Source organism: Anguilla anguilla, chromosome 10 (genome assembly GCF_013347855.1).
Source record: "Anguilla anguilla isolate fAngAng1 chromosome 10, fAngAng1.pri, whole genome shotgun sequence".
Classification (NCBI taxonomy): domain Eukaryota; kingdom Metazoa; phylum Chordata; class Actinopteri; order Anguilliformes; family Anguillidae; genus Anguilla; species Anguilla anguilla.
The window spans coordinates 7,636,213-7,656,212 of record NC_049210.1 but is presented as its reverse complement, the minus strand read 5'-3'; the positions used below and the strand labels follow the sequence as shown (position 1 = coordinate 7,656,212).

Genomic DNA, 20,000 nt, shown 5'->3' with positions numbered 1-20,000 from the left:
TCGCCTCTCATCTCCTAGCGTACTATTTCACGGAACTCCACCATGACCAGGTGCAGAAAGTAAGTAACGTCACCTAGGTAGATTAATTTGGGTGACCTCTAAGTGACGTGGCCTGAATACTGAAATAAATCTACCGTCAAAAGACTATGCCCATCTAATTAACAATGTGAAATAGCATGATCTCACATGTGTCACGATGGGATAAGCTAAGTCAGCTAACGTTATTTCTCTGGTCGTCTTGCAAGGAGCTTCTAGCGTGATGCGGGCAAGATCTGAGTAGAAAATACATAAGTGTTCCTTTCTGACTAGCAGGCGTAGTGTTTCCTGGTCTAACTGACTCGTTATGTGTACAGTAAACGACACATTTTTTCATAATTATGTTGATCGGTTTTGTTCCAAGTTGCCACCACAACCGTAGCGCATCGTGTTATCTACTTAACTACAGAACGGCTGTAAACGGGAGACAGGCTACTGAGACAAACGCGCCCTTTCTCACCTTGTCGATTACATTAGCATAATTATAACAAGCCAGATCATGTGTACAACCTCAGTGGGAAAAAAAATGATTTGTTTTTATTTTTAGAACCGACTAAATTACTTGGAACAACGTAATTTGGCTAATTGTGGTAACTTCCCTAGCTTGCTTGCCAAGATGGTTTTTATCATTTCAGTTAGCTACATGATAACAAGCGAACGAGTACTTGTGTTTGAATGACCTAAACGTAGCCTAGGACTTATGACCTAAAATTGGCGTACAATAACGTACATTACTACCTAATGTTTGCTAACCAATTGTATAGTCATGTGGAAGAACAGACGCTGCTAGTTTGGTAACAGCTAGTCGTAGCTACATACTTTTGAGTATAGTAGTTGATATAGTTCCTCAGTTTTTTTTCGGACTCTGAACAGTTATAACTTTCAAAATAAACCCTGAAAATCACTAGTAATCATTGCCACGACGACACAACCCCCAAGTAGCGCCCCTAAATTACTGAGATTCTTGTAATGTGACCCCTGATATTCCCCAAACTGCGTCACTTGTGTGGCGGCTTCCTCTCCCTCCCGCTCAAGTTCTGATGATGCACGGGCTTGGCTAGTGCTTTCCAAGCGGCCTTGTGAGTAAAACGGGCAATTCCGATCGCCGCAGTTCTGTAGGCTACATGTCAACAAAGCAACAAATGCCTTTTTCCATCGTCAAAAAAACAGTCCGTCAGTTCATTATCGCTTGTAGTTGTTCGTGTCTGTGTTTTTAGAAGTGCAAGTTACTGGTTTCCACACTCTAAAAAGGACACATTTGCATTAACACAAACCCGTCGAAATATGTTAATGATATTATTATATTTATAAGATTTCCACAATTTATGGGCCTGCACAGAGAAGGCTTGGTCACATTTTGTTTTTAAATAGCTTTTTTGGTTCAGAAAGAAAGGCCTTTATTTGACGAGCATAGAATTTGTGTAGGCACATACGAAATTCATTCTGAGATGTACTCAGGGGCTTGGCTACACAATGCTTATTGTAAGTAATTTATAAAAAAGTATTTTAAAAGTCACCGGTAGCCAGTGCAATGATGCCAGTGATTGGAGTAATATGTGTTCTCTTATTTGTTCTGGCTAACAGTCCCGCAGCGGCATTTTGCAGTTGCAGGCGAGATAACGCATGGCCATTTAGAGACATGAATAGAAAACATTTAAATCGCCTCGTCTGTATGCTATTGATGTGTGTATTACTTTCTCTGTATCTGCAAATGATAATACAGATCTAATTTTTGAAATGCTTCTTAAATGATACGAAAGTAAAAACCTGCTCTACTTCTTCAAAGATCAGCTTGAGTGGGTGCTGGATCCTCAGTTTAATGATAAATGAAAAGGACAGCACTCGCGTTTGTTCTAGTTTCTTTTTATTTGATTGTTTAGCACGTCATCTTAAATGACTCATCTTAAATGATAGTCACATGACTTGGATGTCTTCGCTTTCTTCCTCAATGCTACCGAGTGCCAACAACCTTCTGCAATGTGGAACAAGGAGCAGGTAGTGAGTTGGGTAAAGTCTGGCTGTGGTAGAGTGAGTTGTAAATGGTGGGCTGTTGAAAGTCTCTGGCTATGGTATAGTGACGTGCAAGTGGTACGGTAGAGGGGGGCATTTGGACCAAATTCACAGTTCATAGATTTGGTAGTGTCCCAGAGATTTTTAGTGACATTGGCAGTCCTCATCATGGGTAAGTTATTAAAAGTGAACTCAGTGTCTTGTTTGGAATTAAAGATGTCTTCAACAGTTAAGATGTGTTCCTGCCAGTTAGGACTTTGTTAGATTGGCAGTTGTCTCAAACAAAGTCTTCCTGATACTCATCAACCCCAAATGACCAAAAACCTACTACACATACCACATTTCACTGCCTTTATATTGCTGTTATCAAGATCCTTGACATAATAAAAAACAACTAAAACAATTAAATGAACTAGAAGTTACAGGAAAGAAAGCAGGACAAGAATGAAAAGAAACTGAAACAAAAGCCAGAAGCCATTTTTGTTCAGCCTTTCTGTCAATATACGCATTTCTTTTTGTTAAAAAATGTATTGCTTTTGTAAACGTTCGGGTTTTCCTTTGCCAAAGCGACCAATTTATTAACGAAAAGGGGGTAAAAACAGAAACGCCGGCAGCACGGATCCCAAGTGGTTGGCGTACTGCGAGTTCCCCTCTAAAGCCGTCATGGAGGTCTCTCTAAAGGGCCTCCCGCGTGCGCTGCCAATCCTGCAATCAAAGAAGAAGAACAAAAACACAATGGGAGGAGAAGAAAGCCGGCCCCGTGCCACTAGGGGGCGGCAGGAAGTGCGCCCGGGGACATAACAGACCTCAGAGTGGCCCAGTGCGGGGCCTGACCTGTGCCTAATAATTCTTTGCAGTTAGCGGTAATGTATTCTAAATATACAATGTCTCTCGCTCAATAATTGAGCAAATTATAGCCTGTGAATGGCGGGAATACATTACTTCCCCGTTCGTATTCATTCCTGTTTTTTTGTCAATCGTTTTCATTTTCCTTTTCGAGATCGCGCGAGTGGCCCTCGAACCGCGTAGAGAGCACTGACCATTAGGTAGGCTGCATTAAAACGGTCGTTGAGTGAAATGCATACATTTGAGCTGCACACGTGCAAGGGCTGGACGCATCAGATTAGTTGTTTAGCTGACCCACTTATCCAGACCGACACACGGGGCAAACTTGGGGAGAACAAGGGGCAAAATGGCGTGTGTCAATGTAGTGATTTTCCCCAACAATTTGGAACGCTCAAATACATTGCTGCCATCTCTTATCGATTTGGCAGAGCACGGATAATCACGTGCTTTCATCAGAAGCACGTCAAGGCCGAGGCGCCGATTTGTTCGAAAGTCTGTCGAGAGCAGCGCGGGGGTTGCCGAGGGCGACTGGCGACACTGTTCAATTCAGTCGGCTTGGAGATTCAGTTTCAGTTTTATTTCCCGGATCACGTTACAGGCAGGCATTTAGCAGGCACCCTCATCCAGAGGAGCATAACATCCGTGCAGCTTAGTATTTACTGAAGAAATTTCCGACGTGAAGTACGCATTTGCTTGAGAGTACAACAGTGAACGTGCAACGTTGGATTGGAGTTCCGAGCCCAGTTTCCTGGCCGTTGTGATACACGGCGTCCGAACCGAAAAGGAATTGGCCGCGGCTCTCTGTTGGATAGCGACTTCATTAGCGCCCGAGCAGCAGGCCCGGTGGGGTGTTGGCGGTGGGGACGGACTGATATTTGAGAGAGGTTTCGTAATACTATAAGTGTCCGGCTCACGCAGTCTGGACTTACGTCAGCGCATTCGAAGCCCACGTTTGCCACGTAGGTGGCCGAGCCTTTCCCCAGTGCGGCCCGCCGAACCGGGGACGGGGGTGTGCATCAGCCTGCGCTCGCCTTCCTTCCGTTTCCACCGTCGTCATCGTCCACTCGTGCGTAACGTTCACCTCAGAACAGGTCACGGTGTCTAAATGAAGGGGAGGCTCTCTCTTTCTCTCTCTTCCTCCCCCCCCTTCTCTCTCCCTCTCTCTCTCTCCCCACCCCCCATCCCCAGCTGGATTCGGCCCTTTCTATTGTATATGAGGCCATCTTGAGTTTGTGTTCTGTGTTTTGTGTTTGGGTTTGTTTCTCTCGCTCTCGCTCTCTCTCTCTCACTGTCTCTCTCTTTCAAATTCAAATGATTTTTCTCTTGTGGTTACCTGCCATGTGTAGCATTAAATTGTGTTATTTACAATTTGCCGTTCACATACAGTACTACGACAGTACCTCCAATATCACGGTCTTTCCTTTTTCTGCCCCTGTGCTCCTCCATCTTGTATTCCTTTTTACTTTATGAAGTAATGTTTTATACTCCTCTGGTCTGTACTGTAGCTGCTTGGCTTTCCCTGGCCCTCCCTGCTCAGGTTACTGATATTAACAGTGTGCTCTTATTCAGTTGCCAGAACTCTGTGCCCAGTCTTGTCTGACATATACATTTATATATTTGTGTGTTCAACTCGTGGCTGAAGGTTGTGACCAAGGTGACATTCTGTTCCATGGTTTTTTTTTTTTGTGCCCAATGTTTATCGGTGTAATGCTGTTGTGTACTGCTCTTTAGGACCCCAGTAGTCATATTATTCTTGAGAGAAATTGTCTTTTTCTGAAATATTCCAATGAGGAACAAAGTTCAGCAAGACTTTGACTTGTGTAATACACATTACAAAATGTGTGTATGTGTGAATGAAGTATGTACCTTTTGAGCTTTTATGTGCTCTTAGCTTGTGTGTGCCTTTAGCATGTGCACTTGCTTTCAGGACTTCTTTGTCTTTTTCAGTCTTCCCTTTCAACTGTTCCCCACAGGACACCTGCTGCTGAGGGGGGTGAGGGAAGGGCCCAAACCAGGGTTTGGTCCCTAGTTTTTAAGTGTTTAAAACCACAATGGCCAAGCAGGATTTTCATCTGGAAAGTCACACATTGCTCTGGGGTGAAAAGCAGTTCACGCCCTTTCCGGAAATGTTTAAGAGGAAGCTGTGGCTGAATTTACTATCCTTTGCTCTAATGGTGTCAGCACGATTATAAGTAATGCTTACAAAACACACACGCACACACCGATAGCCCAGCCATAACAAAAAACGTACATACAGCTCAGCTAGACATATCATCTAAGGCTTTATCAGCAGTCACCGGTTGTATTGTATTATTTCTCTGGGGGTAGTTCCATTTGAATTTCTGTACCTTTCAGCATTATCGCGCGGCGTTTAAAAAGGCCATTGATATGAAAATGTGTGACATTTTCACCTCTGTTTTTTTTCAGTACTTTAGCCTTTAGTACGAGTGACAGGTAGGCCTATATTAAGTAAATTCAGGTCTGGAAGTGACGTCATTGTCTCCCTACCGCTGTTCCGAACACATTAAGGCTGTCCATGTGGTACCAGGAAGCAGGTTTTTGTTTCTGAGGTCTTGAACTACAGTCCTGGAGGGCCGTAGTGTATGAAAGTTTTTTCGGTTTCCTTTTGGTCGCCAATTTAGGCCTCGGAAACCGACCGGCGTGTTTAAAATGGCGTACCTGGAAACACACACAGAGCAGCAGGTTCCACTGCCCCCCCCCCCCCCCCCCTGCACACGAGATGGCTCCTTTGTGCTGTGTGAAGGCTGTGGTGCAGTAGCCGTCTCCCTCTCTGTCTCAGGTGGATAAGTACCTGTACCACCTGCGTCTGTCGGAGGAGAGCCTGATGGACCTGTCGGTGCGCTTCCGGCGCGAGATGGACCGAGGGCTCGGCCGGGACACCAACCCCACCGCCTCCGTCAAGATGCTGCCCACCTTCGTTCGGTCCACCCCTGACGGGACAGGTGAGGGGTGGGGGGGGGGGGTACAGATAGCACACCTGGGGCAGCAGGGGTCACCTGGGCCCTCTCCTCCCTTCATAACAGCCCTAACCCTAAGAGGGGCAGTGAGTGCTTAATTTTAATCATCAGTGGTGCTCAACCATCGCTATCTAAAGGAGCACGCCCCTTATCCAGAGCGACTTACACAACATTTACAACTGTAAGTTCTCAGCAGTGTGAGCAAATACGTGGAGCAGTTCCTGTAAGTAAGTCTGCAGGTCTGAGTGAGTTGTTTTAGTGTGAGTGTAGTGAGAAGCTGGCCGGTTTAGACTAGGAGTGTCGGGCCAGGCCATTGTTTGCCTTCTTTGTTGACTCTAGTCATTATTGGCTGATTAAACTCCAGTCATTCTGCTAACAGCCTTGCGCCACCTGGAGCTGTTCTTTCTGTTTCACAAGGCTCTGTGCTTTCACTTCTCTTGCCCCTGGTTTTTATCTGAATCCTTGTAGAGAAAACTCCATGTCTTCTGTCCTTGTACGCCGGTAGATGTCGAGATGAATTTTTTATTAATTTATCATTTTCAAGGGAGAGCAGACAGTCAATCTGTCTTATGCATTGATTTCCACTTTGATTCAGACAGGGGGAGAACAGAGAGTTACAGATAGAGTTGGGAACACAGTACAGATCCCATGGTGGTCAATCAAACCCCTATCCCCCTTCTCTCTCTCTCTCTTTCTCTCTCTCTCTCTCTCTCACTCTATCTCTACCTCTTTCTCTCTACCTCTCCTCTCTCTTTCTCTTTCGCTCTCTCTCTCTCTCTCTCTCTCTCTCTCTCTTTCTCTGATTCTAAGAGTTTATGGCGTTGTGCTTCTGTGTGTTTGTTTTCCCCAGAAAAGGGCGATTTCCTGGCGCTGGATCTGGGAGGGTCAAACTTCCGGGTGTTGCTTGTGAAGGTTTCGACCAGCGGGAAGCAGAGGGTGGAGATGGAGAACCAGATCTACGACATTCCGGAACACCTGATGAGGGGGTGTGGCTCCGATGTGAGGAGGGGAGAAAGATAATGATGAAAAAAAAGTGGAAATTGAGGGAGGGAGAGAGGGGGAGAATTACAGGAAGGAGCACATTTTCCAAATATTGCTGTAAGGCACACCTCATTTTCTTGGCTTTCTTCTGAATTCAGGAATGAAGAGGTGCGTCTGTAAATAAACTGCAATTAGCATTGGCCTGTTGGCCTGCTGACAGAGCTTACAGTAGTTGATGACGTCACATTTACCACCCTGCAGTAAATACCTCAAAGAGGAAAGGGGAAATCTGTCTGCCGGTTGCCTGCATGTAAAGTACGACTTGGCTTCCCAGGCACTGTCTTAATGGCCCCAGTTCCACAGGCTGCCAGGAACGTTGCGTGCACAAATTTTTGCTGATGTGCTGTGTCGGTTTAGCTGCAGGAGCGTGTTCTCTGATTACTGAAGTGGTACAGTGTTTCAGAATATGATTTTATTTCAACACGTTTCTTGGAATTTAGTCAGCGTGACTGCGCGGTGTCGTAATGTAACACATCAGTATCACAGTTGCACGTACAATTTTGCAATCGTTTTTTTTTTTTTAGGAAGAATGTTTGGTTAGCTTTCTGTAAACTGACTTCTTCATTTAGTCAAATTCTGTCATGTGGACATTCTATGATTCTCAATGAAGCATTTCCATTTCTAGACTAGTTCGGTCTAGTTCAGCACAGGAACCTTGCCGTGAATCTCCAAGGAAGAAAAAGTTTTTAATCAGTGCAGAAGAAATCTAATGAGTCACATCTTGTCACAACTATGTAGCCTTTCACACCTTTGAATTAAATTCAGAAGTGAGTAGCCTGGTTGAGATGGGAAACATGGGGAGATGATTATGAAAATTCAAAGTTTCGAAGTCAGTTTGACTTTAAAACTTTCTTATCTGTGTTTCTGTTCCTTTTTTTGTTGTTCGTTTTTGTGTGTTTTTGTGTGTTTATGTGTGTGTGTGTGTCTGTGCGTGTGTGTGTGTGTGTGTGTGTGTGTGTGTATGTGTGTGGCTGTGCCTCCCCCCAGTTGTTTGACCACATCGCAGATTGTCTCGCTGATTTCCTGGAGAAGCTGGGCATCAAGGACAAAAAACTGCCACTTGGCTTCACCTTCTCGTTTCCGTGTCAACAGACCAAACTGGACGAGGTGAAGAAGGGCCGGGCAAAGGGGTGGGGTGGGGGAGGTGGTGGGGATGGATGATGATGTGGGGTTAATCCATGCGTGAAGGGAAAGCAGTGTAGTTATGATAGCGGACACAAATCACAGTCGTTGTGGTGCACGGAATGCGTGTAACCGTCTCCACGGTGTCTCCTTGGAAACCCCTTGCAGAGCGTCCTGCTGTCGTGGACGAAGGGTTTTAAGGCGAGCGGGGTGGAGGGCAAGGATGTGGTAAGCCTGCTGAGGAAGGCCATCAAGAAGAGAGGGGTGAGTATTTGTATTTTTTAACCCCCCCCCCCCCCTTCACCCAGATTGTGCAATGCCCAAACGTATGTGTAGGTGCTGAATGACGCATCCTTGATGGATTCGAGAGAGCACAGAAGTTTCTGTGTCACCTTGTGCAGAGTGGACAGTGGCACTCAGGAAATAGACCGACATAGCTGTGCGCTGAGTGTTGTAGTGTACGTCTGATCTGATCACGATAAGAGCAGAAGAGGGAATTTGAGTGCAAAAAGTGTAACTGGTACCTTACCTCTGGGTTCATGAGGATACGTCTATCACCCAGAGGATAAATGCTCAGGTTTCAGGTTGGGGCGAGGGGAGGGGAGGGGGGGGGGGGGAGTTAGAGTTTGTTCAGCCAAATATGCAGTTTAGTTCTACCCGTTTAGAAGTCCTAGTCCTAGTTCTACCCTTTTTTTTGTTCACACCATGGTAAGCCCCTCAGGACAAAAGACACATCTTGAGTTCTGGCTGTTCTACTCAAAGGGGTGTTGGGAAGGGTTATCTAATTCCTCGTACAAAGGGTTCCAATTTAGGGAGCACACCTGCTGGCATGCGGATGAAGCAGTTTGCTGGAGGGGCCTTTCATATTTTTGCTGTTGCCTGACTGATTGGAATGGCATTTGGAATTTGTGCCCTCTGGTGCTTCCACGTCCTGGGGTTTCAGGTGCTGTGGAGTTAAGGAATGGGGTGTCCGGTTCAGTTTGTGGTCTGGAGAACGGGAATCTCATTACAAGGCCATTAATTAAGCAGTACGGCACTCGAGACTGTGCTGTATCATGAATACAGTCATGGCTACAGGGGTGTTGGGTACAATGTGAAGTGGAGAGCCAGCAAACCCCTGTATCTGTGACTGTACCCGCAACACAGCACAGCCTCGAGTGCCGTATTGGATTTACAGTGACATAACTGTAGAGCGCAATTTCAACCAATCAGCATCCAGGATCGCAACAACCTATTTTATAACCGTTCTTACTGAGTGTGCTTTCTGTCATATTATGACATCACACCCAGGAATGCTTGGAACACTTGAGCTATCAGTTTTAGAATTTGTGGGCGATGGCAAGGCCACTAATTGGGCGGTAATGTCCTCCTGCAGGACTTTGACATAGACATTGTGACGGTAATCAACGACACAGTCGGCACCATGATGACGTGTGGATACGACGACCAGCGCTGCGAGATCGGACTCATCATCGGTGAGTCGCCCCAACCGCTCGCGACCGTACGTGACCGAACATGGCGGCTGTTATGTAGAGCAGCGGTTACATTTTACATGACATTACAATCCCTCGCCAGGAACATAAGAACACCAGCCTTATTAACCCAGAGATAACCTGTCTTTGCACAGCTGTAAGTATAACGTTATTCAAAGGGAAATCAAAAGAAAGAAAAAAAGAGAGGTTATATAAGGGGGTGTTTGCAAGTGACGGGCTGTGGCAGAGATTGAAGTGGGTTGCTAGATTCATATGGAAATATAATATAGACTTATTTATGGAAATACAGTACACATGCTGTATGTAATATGATGCCCGCAGTCACTCATCCTGCGCAAGTTACATGTACTGTATTAGGTAGAGCAGGGCTATTCAACTGGTCCCCCATGCAGCCTACCATAGACGTACAATATAGTTTGCTCTTCGATCAGTGAGGTTGTAGCCTCCATTTTCTTACCTGCCTTGCTGTGCTTCGTCTTATTCACGGTTGTCGTCCGTTCCCCCAGGCACGGGCACCAACGCCTGCTACATGGAGGAGATGCGGCACCTGGAGCTGGTGGAGGGGGACGAGGGGCGCATGTGCGTCAACACGGAGTGGGGCGCTTTCGGGGACGACGGGAGCCTGGAGGACCTGCGCACGGACTTCGATCGGGACATCGACGCCGGCTCCCTCAACCCCGGCAAGCAGCTGTGAGTGACAGGCTCTCCGCTACCTCCACGCTAGCGCGTTGCCGCGTTTTTTTTTTCTTTTAACCTTCTAAAAGAACAGGTTTTTTGGAATGGTTTCTTTTTTTCCAATATTCTGAGTCAGTGTTCTAGAACTCCACCTGCTTTCAATCACCAGTGGTGATTGTTGCATCGGCATTAGAATGTTCAAGTGCACAGTGTGTGATTTGTCGGGGTTACAGGACTGTTAAAGAGAGTTCAGTGTTCAGATTGTTACGGAGGAAAAATATTATTTTTTGAATCAAATAGTTTTGGCGCTAATGGACCTTTGTCCTCCCCCCTGATGGGAGCAGGTCAGAGAAACAGCTTGCCGCATGCGAGGGGTTGGAGGACTCTCTCAGGGCCTTGCGATGGATGTGAAAGTAGAAAATTGATGGCACCGTAAGGAGGGTCACAGCCAGTTAACCTGGCAGCAGTGCGTACTCCCCTCTTTAACCCCTTCACGCAAGCCCCCTAGTGGCCAGAGCGCGGATGTGCTGAGATTGCTCAACTCAGACATTCAGTGCTCCTGAAGAGTTTGTTGAGCCAAGATTCAGTTTAGTTCTATCCTTTTTAACTGCCTGTAGTTGCTGTTTTTAGATTGGTACACATATTTCAAGTCATCACCGTCAATATATTGCATGTAAACGATGACTCATCTGCCTCTATTATTTCATCCAAGTGAATGGCAAAGTGGACTTTCCTATGTTTCTCGTGCAACTGATTTTGGCAATCTCCAGCCATTTTATCAATTCTGTCTTTGAAAGGGTTATTAGAGAGTTGGGACGGTCTTCACTTTATCCACTGTCTTTGGGGCCATACAGCCTCTCCACTATTATAATGTAGGTGGCTTTGATAAGCCGATATTATGTGGATTTTTTAGCCTTGGCTATCAAGAGCGAACACTCAAAAGATGCCTTTTGAATTGCGGTGTAAATCGCCGCCTGCTCTCTCAGACAATTTCCTGATGCCCGTGGATCTTTTTGCACAGTGACAGCTGTTTTCCCTCTCAAAGAGTCCTGATCTTTATCGGAGGTCTCCGGATGTTTTATTTCGTGATGTCTCTTCATCTTGCTTGGCTTCGTGCTATCGTTTGCTAGTTTCTCGCCGCAAATGACACGTTCTGGTCGAGACCTGTCTTTGTAACACCGAAGCCAAAGGTAGCTCTCTGTGTAAAAGCCTTAACCTTCTTTTTGACCCTGACAAAACATAATCCCCTTCATGTTTATCTGGCTTGTTTAGATCTAGTACTTCATTATGATGCTTTTTACTTCATGAAGATGCTACATGTGTGAGTTAGCTTGGTTGTTGTTGCAGGATAGCTGATCCTGCTGATAAGGGTTAGAATGCACAGGCAGAGACTGTGAAGGCAATCTCTTGTGCATATCCACGCGCTGTAGTATTTTTGAGAGAGGATAAGATATGAAGATAGAATACTGAAGAAAATGAAATGCAATAAAGGCATCTTTGAAAGTAGATTAAGATAAGGATGCGTTTAGAAATGGTCTGGAAAGTGAGTTATGACTTGTGCAACATGTTTTAATTAAGCAATGAGGCACGAGACACCCTTGTGTATCGGAGAATAAAACGATTGCCAACATTAATTATGTTTTTTTATTTCTTAATTGCATCAGTTTTTCATGCCATTGCTTTGATGAGTCCTTAATGTTTAGATTTATTTATCTGTACCATAGCACTCTGAACCAGTCAGGTTCCTGAAGCTTTGTTGTGTTGTCTATCTTCTGGGTTGCTTGTGGTCTGTGTTGTCTGAGTCTATTGACTGTACTGTGTTGTTTGTGGCCTGTATTTTGTGACTACTTGTTTGTTTTGTTTTTACTGCAGCTACGGTGAAGCCAAAGTCAAATTTCCTCAAAAGTAGACGATAAAGTATCTATCTATCCAGGTCTACCTGGAAAGGTGTTTTCAGACCTGCCTCTCAAATGCCTTCATTATAACAGAAGCCACTGGCCTGTAATCATTCACACAACTGACATCACAGTGACATCACAGTCGACTTAAAACATGGTGGGGCTTTGCAAGTTGTCAGATAGCAGTTAAAGACGTCTGTAAAAACAGGTGCCGGTTGGTGAGAACAGTACTTTTGGGTGGCAGATGACACCTGGCCCCAGAGACGTCCTGCTGTTCTGTTTGCACACTAGGGACCTGACCTTGTGCTCCTCAGTAATCGAAGGTGGATCCACGGCTACATGGACATGCAGTAGTCTGGCAGACGATGTGTCAAACCTGCGCTAGCATTGATTCGGTTAATCAGGGGGGGTTCGGATCCTCGTCGTCGGGCTGTGTGATTTTCCTTGCGGTTAGTAATCTGGTCTAGACCCTGCCACTCCTCTCTGCTGTCCTAGCCATTAATCTTGTTCTTCAGTCTCTCGCTGTATTCACATTTTACTCTCTTCACTGCGTTTCCCAACTAATACGGCTATGGTCTTATCTCCAGACTTAAAGGGAAGATTTTTTTCTTAACCCACAGGACATAACATTTTTGCTGAATGATTAGATTACAAAAACTTTATTATCTACAAATGTAGAGATTCGTCTTTGGCTACATGTTGCTTATAACACACATTACAGACATAAAACACATAGGCCTTGTACTCATAAATTCTCATTAAGGTAGTCCAGCAAAGATGTGCAAATACACGACCACACGGTGCATCATATTCCGTGTTTAGGAATTCAGAATGCGATGAACCACAGTTTACTGTTATGAAAGACAGTGACAGATTTTTTGACAAAACTTTTCCTGCAAAAATGAAATGTTTCTGTCAGTACAGCCCAAAAATATCTACTAACTGAAACACCGTCTGCCGTCTTCCAGACCGGGTGGTGGTTTTCACAGCTCTTATTGGCTGTCGATACTTGGGGATGAGAAAGCTCAGTTTGTGACCTGACTGGCTGAGCAGGGCTTTTGCTAATGTGTGGTCTGCCTGCGGGATGGTGGATGTGCCACTGCCACAGTGTTTTTTTCTGGTCTAGTGCGGACCTGCACTGCAAAAAACCAAGAAGCAAGTCAATCTCAACAAGGATTTTAGTCTTATATTTAGACTTAAAATTATATTTATGTTACTGTTATATTGCCAATGAGGTGAGACAATTCGACTCACTTCAAGATTTGTCAAAGGGGTGAGAATTTCACTTGTCAAGCAAAAAGCAACTTAAAACATGTTAAAAAAAAAATTGATATTAAGGCTCATTACAAGACTACAACGCTTAAGGCAGAGTTTTTTTGCACTTGATGTTTGTACCTTGTGTTGTCTTTCCCAGTTTAACATAGTTGAAATCACCCATTATCAAAACCACTCAGAATATGAGCACTCCAGTTCTGCAACGTGCAAGTGCGTTGGGGGGAGGAGGTTGTTTAGGCACTAAAATAACGAAGGTGAATTCCTTGGGTAGATAAACGTGTGCATCTGACTAAGTTTCAACTTCAGGCAAAGCACGACTTTGATAAAACTTTTGAGCCGGTGCGCCACCTTTGCTTCACGTAGAAGCGCAGACGCCACCTCTCCCCCCTGTTGTCGGATGAGTCCGACGTCCCCCGGATTAAGTTCTGCCTGCGGTAGTGCGGCGTAGAGTCAGGCGCTCTGCCATCCGCCCGGGTCTCGGTGAAGCGCGATGCGAGAGAAGTCGGCGCCGTCCCTGTCGGGATGAGGGAGGACGGCCGGAGCGTCCGGTGTGCCCGCTGAGGCACGGGCGTCGGGGGGGGGGGGGGGGGGGGGGGGGGGGGGTTATGCCCGGCGGAGGAGCTCGGTGGCTCCCTCGCCGGGAATCTCGGCCAAGCAGAACGCCGGCCCGCTTGCCTGTTTTCCGCCACGCGTTTCTTCCTGTCCTACACGCAACGACACAAAGGACGCATGCGGTGCGCTCTGGGAAAGTGGAGCGGCTCTGCGACAGGATAATATAAATGGGTCGCCCACCGTCTGTGCAGGGCTTCATGGAACACCGACGTTGTCATAGTGATCTGAGGGCTTCTGGGGTCTCTTGCGTAAGAGGTTTTTGCACTCGACAAGGCTTCCTGCGTGGACTGAAGGCTCAGCGACGGTGGGAAGGCGCGGTTGTTTTCTGTTTGAGTGACGCGCCACGCCCCCCCGCATCCCTCTGCGCAGGTTCGAGAAGATGATCAGCGGGATGTACATGGGAGAGCTGGTGAGGCTCATCCTGGTGAAGATGACCAAGGAGGGCTTGCTCTTCCAGGGCCAGACCACGCCCGACCTGCTGGCCTCCGGACACTTCCAGACCAGCTTCGTCTTCGCCATCGAGAACGAGAAGTCAGTTCCGCCGTCACTTCCTGTCTCGCTTTGCGCTCTGATTCAAAATGGCGGTCAGAGGCAGTCAGAATGGAATCATTAAACCACTCTCGGTAGAAAGCAAAAGGAGGCTGTGTCTCCATAGAGGGACCCTGTCTAGTTCAAGGGTCAATATGGGAGCTCTTACACTTTTCACACCTACCTAAAAGGGGGTTCCATTAAGAACTAAGAAGGGTCCCCCCATGAAGCCAAGCCATAGAACCCTCTTTTGTGTGAGTGTATACAGTATATTAAAGTCGCAGATTTTAAATCAAGTTTTTCCATTAAAAAAAAGACGGAGGTGTATCTTCAGCACTGGTGTGTATGATAAGTATTGTGAGTGTCAGACTATTGTAGATTGTGTATTGGCTTGTATGGTGTTGCGTTGCGTAGTATTGTACTGTATTCTGTAGTGCTTTTGTCGTGCTGTTGTGATGTAGTACACTGCGTCTCCCCCTCCCTCAGAGACAACGAGGGTCTGCTGAGCACAGAGAAGATTCTGATTGGTCTGGGCCTGACGCCGTCGGCGGAGGACTGCGTGGCGACGCAGCGGGTGTGCCAGATCGTGTCCACGCGCGCGGCCCACCTCTGCTCGGCCGCGCTGACCGCCGTGCTGCGGCAGATCCGCGACAACAAGGCGGCGGAGAGGCTGCGCACCACCGTCGGCGTGGACGGATCGGTGTACAAGAACCACCCGCAGTGAGTATGGGTGTGTGTTTGTGTGTGTGGGTGTGTGAGTGTGTGCGGGTGTGTGGGTGTGCGTGTGTCTGTGTGGGTGTGTGTGTGTGTGTGAGTGCAGCTCTGTGGGTGGGTGGGTGGGCGTGTATGTGTGTGTGTTGTGTATGTCTGGGCTTGTGTATGAGTTTGTGAAAGAGTATGTGTGTATGTTAGAATGCGTTCGTGTATGTTAGCGGTATGTGTTAGAATGTGCTAGCGTATGTTAGCGGTATGTATGTTAGAATGTGCTAGCGTATGTATGTTAGAATTTGTTTGCGTGTGCTAGCGTATGTATGTTAGAATGTGCTAGCGTATGTATGTTAGAATGTGCTAGCGTATATATGTTAGAATGTGCTAGCGTATGTATGTTAGAATGTGCTAGCGTATGTATGTTAGAATGTGCTAGCGTATGTATGTTAGAATGTGCTAGCGTATGTTAGCGGTATGTATGTTAGAATGTGCTAGCGTATGTAAGTTAGAATGTGCTAGCGTATGTATGTTAGAATGTGCTAGCGTATGTTAGCGGGCGCGTAATCACCCCGCTCTCCCCCCCGTCCCCAGGTTCGGGCGGCGGCTGCACAAGATGGTGCGCCGCCTGGTGCCCGACTGCGACGTGCGCTTCCTGCGCTCGGAGGACGGCAGCAGCAAGGGCTCCGCCATGGTGACGGCCGTGGCGTACCGGCTGGCTACCCAGCAGGCCGAGCGGCAGCGGGTGCTGGACACGCTGCGGCTGAGCCGCGAGCAGCTGCTGGAGGTGAAGAGGAGGATGGAGGAGCAGATATGCCGCGGCCTGGCCAGGGAGACGCACCAGCAGGCCAGCGTCAAGATGCTCCCCACCTTCGTCAGGTCCACGCCCGACGGGACAGGTGAGGGCGGCGGGGGAGGAGGAGAAGAGAGGAGGAGAGGATGAAGGGAGGGGAGGGGGGAGGTAGAGGAGAGGAGGACAAGATAGGATAAGAGGAGGGGAAAAAAAGGAGAAGGGAGGAGAGGAGATGAGGTTCTATCCCTTTACCACACCTGGGTCAGACACTATGGTGTGTTTGTGTTTGTGTGTGTGTGTGTGTGTGTGTGTGTGTGTGAAACTCTCCCTGCACCCTCTCCTCTCTCAGAGCACGGGGACTTCCTGGCGCTGGACCTGGGCGGGACTAATTTCCGGGTGCTGCTGGTGCGCGTGCGGAGCGGGAAGAGGCGCAGCGTGGAGATGCACAACAAGATCTACGCCATACCCCAGGACACCATGCAGGGCACGGGGGAGGAGGTGCGTCCCGCCTGCAGGCTACCCGCCACAAACTTCCCACAACCACCCCGCAACCTCCCCACAACCACCTCGCAACCTCCCCACAACCTCCCTCCAACCTCCCCACAACCACCCTACAGCCTCCCCACAACCACCCTAGAGCCTCTCCACAACCACCCCGCAACCTCCCCACAACCACCCTCCAACCTCCCCACAACCACCCTCCAACCTCCCCACAACCACCCTCCAACCTCCCCACAACCACCTCGCAACCTCCCCACAACCACCCTACAGCCTCCCCACAACCACCCTACAGCCTCCCCACAACCACCCTCCAACCTCCCCACAACCACCCTCCAACCTCCCCACAACCACCTCGCAACCTCCCCACAACCACCCTACAGCCTCCCCACAACCACCCTACAGCCTCCCCACAACCACCCTACAGCCTCCCCACAACCACCCTACAGCCTCCCCACAACCACCCTACAGCCTCCCCACAACCACCCTCCAACCTCCCCACAACCACCCTACAGCCTCCCCACAACCACCCTACAGCCTCCCCACAACCACCCTCCAACCTCCCCACAACCACCCTACAGCCTCCCCACAACCACCTCGCAACCTCCCCACAACCACCCTACAGCCTCCCCACAACCACCCTACAGCCTCCCCACAACCACCCTCCAACCTCCCCACAACCACCCTACAGCCTCCCCACAACCACCCTCCAACCTCCCCACAACCACCCTCCAACCTCCCCACAACCACCCTACAGCCTCCCCACAACCACCCTAGAGCCTCCCCACAACCACCCTCCAACCTCCCCACAACCACCCTACAGCCTTCCCACAACCACCCTCCAACCTTCCCACAACCACCTCGCAACCTCCCCACAACCACCCTACAGCCTCCCCACAACCACCCTCCAACCTTCCCACAACCACCTCGCAACCTCCCCACAACCACCCTCCAACCTCCCCACAACCACCCTCCAACCTCCCCACAACCACCCTCCAGCCTCCCCACAACCACCCTCCAACCTCCCCACAACCACCCTACAGCCTCCCCACAACCACCCTACAGCCTCCCCACAACCACCTTGCAACCTCCCCACAACCACCTCGCAACCTCCCCACAACCACCTCGCAACCTCCCCACAACCACCCCGCAACCTCCCCGCAACCACCCCGCAGCCTCCCCGCAACCACCCTGCAGCCTCCCCACAACCACCCTCCAACCTCCCCACAACCACCTCGCAACCTCCCCACAACCACCCTCCAACCTCCCCACAACCACCCTACAGCCTCCCCACAACCACCCTACAGCCTCCCCACAACCACCCTCCAACCTCCCCACAACCACCCTACAGCCTCCCCACAACCACCCTACAGCCTCCCCACAACCACCTCGCAACCTCCCCACAACCACCCTACAGCCTCCCCACAACCACCCTACAGCCTCCCCACAACCACCCTCCAACCTCCCCACAACCACCCTACAGCCTCCCCACAACCACCCTCCAACCTCCCCACAACCACCCTACAGCCTCCCCACAACCACCCTCCAACCTCCCCACAACCACCCTACAGCCTCCCCACAACCACCCTCCAACCTTCCCACAACCACCCTACAGCCTCCCCACAACCACCCTCCAACCTCCCCACAACCACCCTACAGCCTCCCCACAACCACCCTACAGCCTCCCCACAACCACACTGCAACCTTCCCACAACCACCCTCCAACCTCCCCACAACCACATTGCAACCTTCCTATAATCCCTCCAACCTTCCCACTTCCCAAAATGAAGAATCGCCTTTGCTTGGGTCATGAAGTTATTTTAAAGCGGCGCTGTGTGGTTTTAGCACTGCCAGGTTTGTGGGTTTCGGTACTGGTGGGCTACCGGTACTACTCGGGTTCTGGTGCCCCTCTCCTGTTATTTGGGACACATCACCTCTCGCCCTGTTCACGGTGGTCTCTCTGTCCGCCCTCTCCCTCCCCCGTCTGCGCAGCTGTTTGATCACATCGTCAACTGCATCGCAGACTTCCTGGAGTACATGGGCATGAAGGGATCGTCTCTACCCCTGGGGTTCACCTTCTCCTTCCCCTGCAAGCAGAACAAGCTGGACGAGGTGAGACAAATGCAGATGCTCCCTTAAACACACACACTCACACACACATACACACACACACACACACACACACATATACACGCACACACTCACACACATGCATACACACACAAACACATGCTCGCACACACACGCACATGCACACACGTACACACACACAAACATACACACGCACACACACACATGCACATACACACAGACATACACACACACACTTGCACATGCACACACACTCACACAAACATACACACACACACACCATCTCCTTCCCTCCGAACAGGGCAAGCAGGTGCACAGTGATTAAGACGCTGAGGACAAGCCCCCTGCCACAGTGGAGCACCCTTCACACACAGGACACATTCTTCCTGTGCTTTTTCCGGTGCGAGCAACAATAAGACCGACGTCCCTGACCTCCACCCGCTTTCCACCGTCTGGATAAAGGGAACTGTTTGTGTTCGTCTGCGCTCAGAGCGAGGTCATCTCTCATACTCTTCCTCCTCCTCCTCCTCCAGGGCGTGCTGTTGAAGTGGACGAAGGGCTTCAAGGCGTCGGGCTGTGAGGGAGAGGACGTCGTCGGCCTGCTGAAGGACGCCGTCCGCCGGCGGGAGGTGAGCTCTCGCACCCCCGCGAAAACGCACCCGCCGGACAGGAAATGACCCGAAACCTCACGGATCATTTCCCCTTACGCCCTAAAACATGTCCCAAAAAGCCCCCCAAACCCCTATCTCTCACCCTTACACCCTGAAACACAACGCCCTCTCCCCTATATGTCCCAAAAAAACCCCAAACCCCCCTCTCGCCCTTACACCCTGAAACACAACGCCCCCTCCCATATATATCCCAAAAACTCACACCCCCCCCCCCCCTTTTCTCTCATGCCCTTACCAGGACTTTGATCTGGACGTGGTTGCCGTGGTGAACGACACGGTCGGCACGATGATGACCTGTGGCTACGAGGACCCGCACTGTGAAGTGGGGCTGATCGTGGGTAGGGCTGTCTCTCCGTCGCCCTTAGTTACGCCTCCGCACCTCCGCACTCGCCGCTCCTTTGTGTGGATTACTGACCATTTACTGACCAATTACTGACTGATTGGGTCTTACGTTTCAGTAACATGATTGGTTAAACGTTCTCAGGGATCTGCTGGGGTGTTTTCAAATTTTACTGATATCTAACGAGTTAAAAGTCTTCAAATAACACGTGCGACTTGACTCCAGTCTGCTACTGAAGTTTATGTAAGTGAGCGTGTTAAGTCTCTTCAGATGTTAACGTTTCCTTCAAGCATTTGTCAAGTGGAGATGTGCAAGTGTAGCATACAAACACAAAAATGTGGCTTAACTACGGAAATGCGTCATTACCTACGTGGTGACCATTTCCTGC

General features: G+C 49.0%; 1 protein-coding gene across 2 annotated transcripts in view; it reads left to right on the top strand.

Annotated features, from left to right (window-relative positions):
- Positions 1-20,000, top strand: part of hk2 (hexokinase 2) — a 24,622-nt gene that overhangs the window by 252 nt on the left and 4,370 nt on the right. Inside the window, exons 1-14 of one of the 2 annotated variants that reach the window (XM_035379337.1) lie at positions 1-59; positions 5,693-5,855; positions 6,721-6,869; positions 7,899-8,018; positions 8,202-8,297; positions 9,409-9,508; positions 10,033-10,216; positions 14,356-14,517; positions 15,001-15,234; positions 15,814-16,118; positions 16,362-16,510; positions 18,503-18,622; positions 19,135-19,230; positions 19,511-19,610. The exon at positions 1-59 is cut by the window's left edge and continues 252 nt beyond it. In XM_035379337.1, the coding sequence (XP_035235228.1) occupies positions 1-59; positions 5,693-5,855; positions 6,721-6,869; positions 7,899-8,018; positions 8,202-8,297; positions 9,409-9,508; positions 10,033-10,216; positions 14,356-14,517; positions 15,001-15,234; positions 15,814-16,118; positions 16,362-16,510; positions 18,503-18,622; positions 19,135-19,230; positions 19,511-19,610 (2,037 nt within the window). Of the gene's footprint in view, positions 60-1,035; positions 1,116-5,692; positions 5,856-6,720; positions 6,870-7,898; positions 8,019-8,201; positions 8,298-9,408; positions 9,509-10,032; positions 10,217-14,355; positions 14,518-15,000; positions 15,235-15,813; positions 16,119-16,361; positions 16,511-18,502; positions 18,623-19,134; positions 19,231-19,510; positions 19,611-20,000 lie in introns of those variants that run through there. The other variant, XM_035379338.1, reaches the window with a different exon arrangement.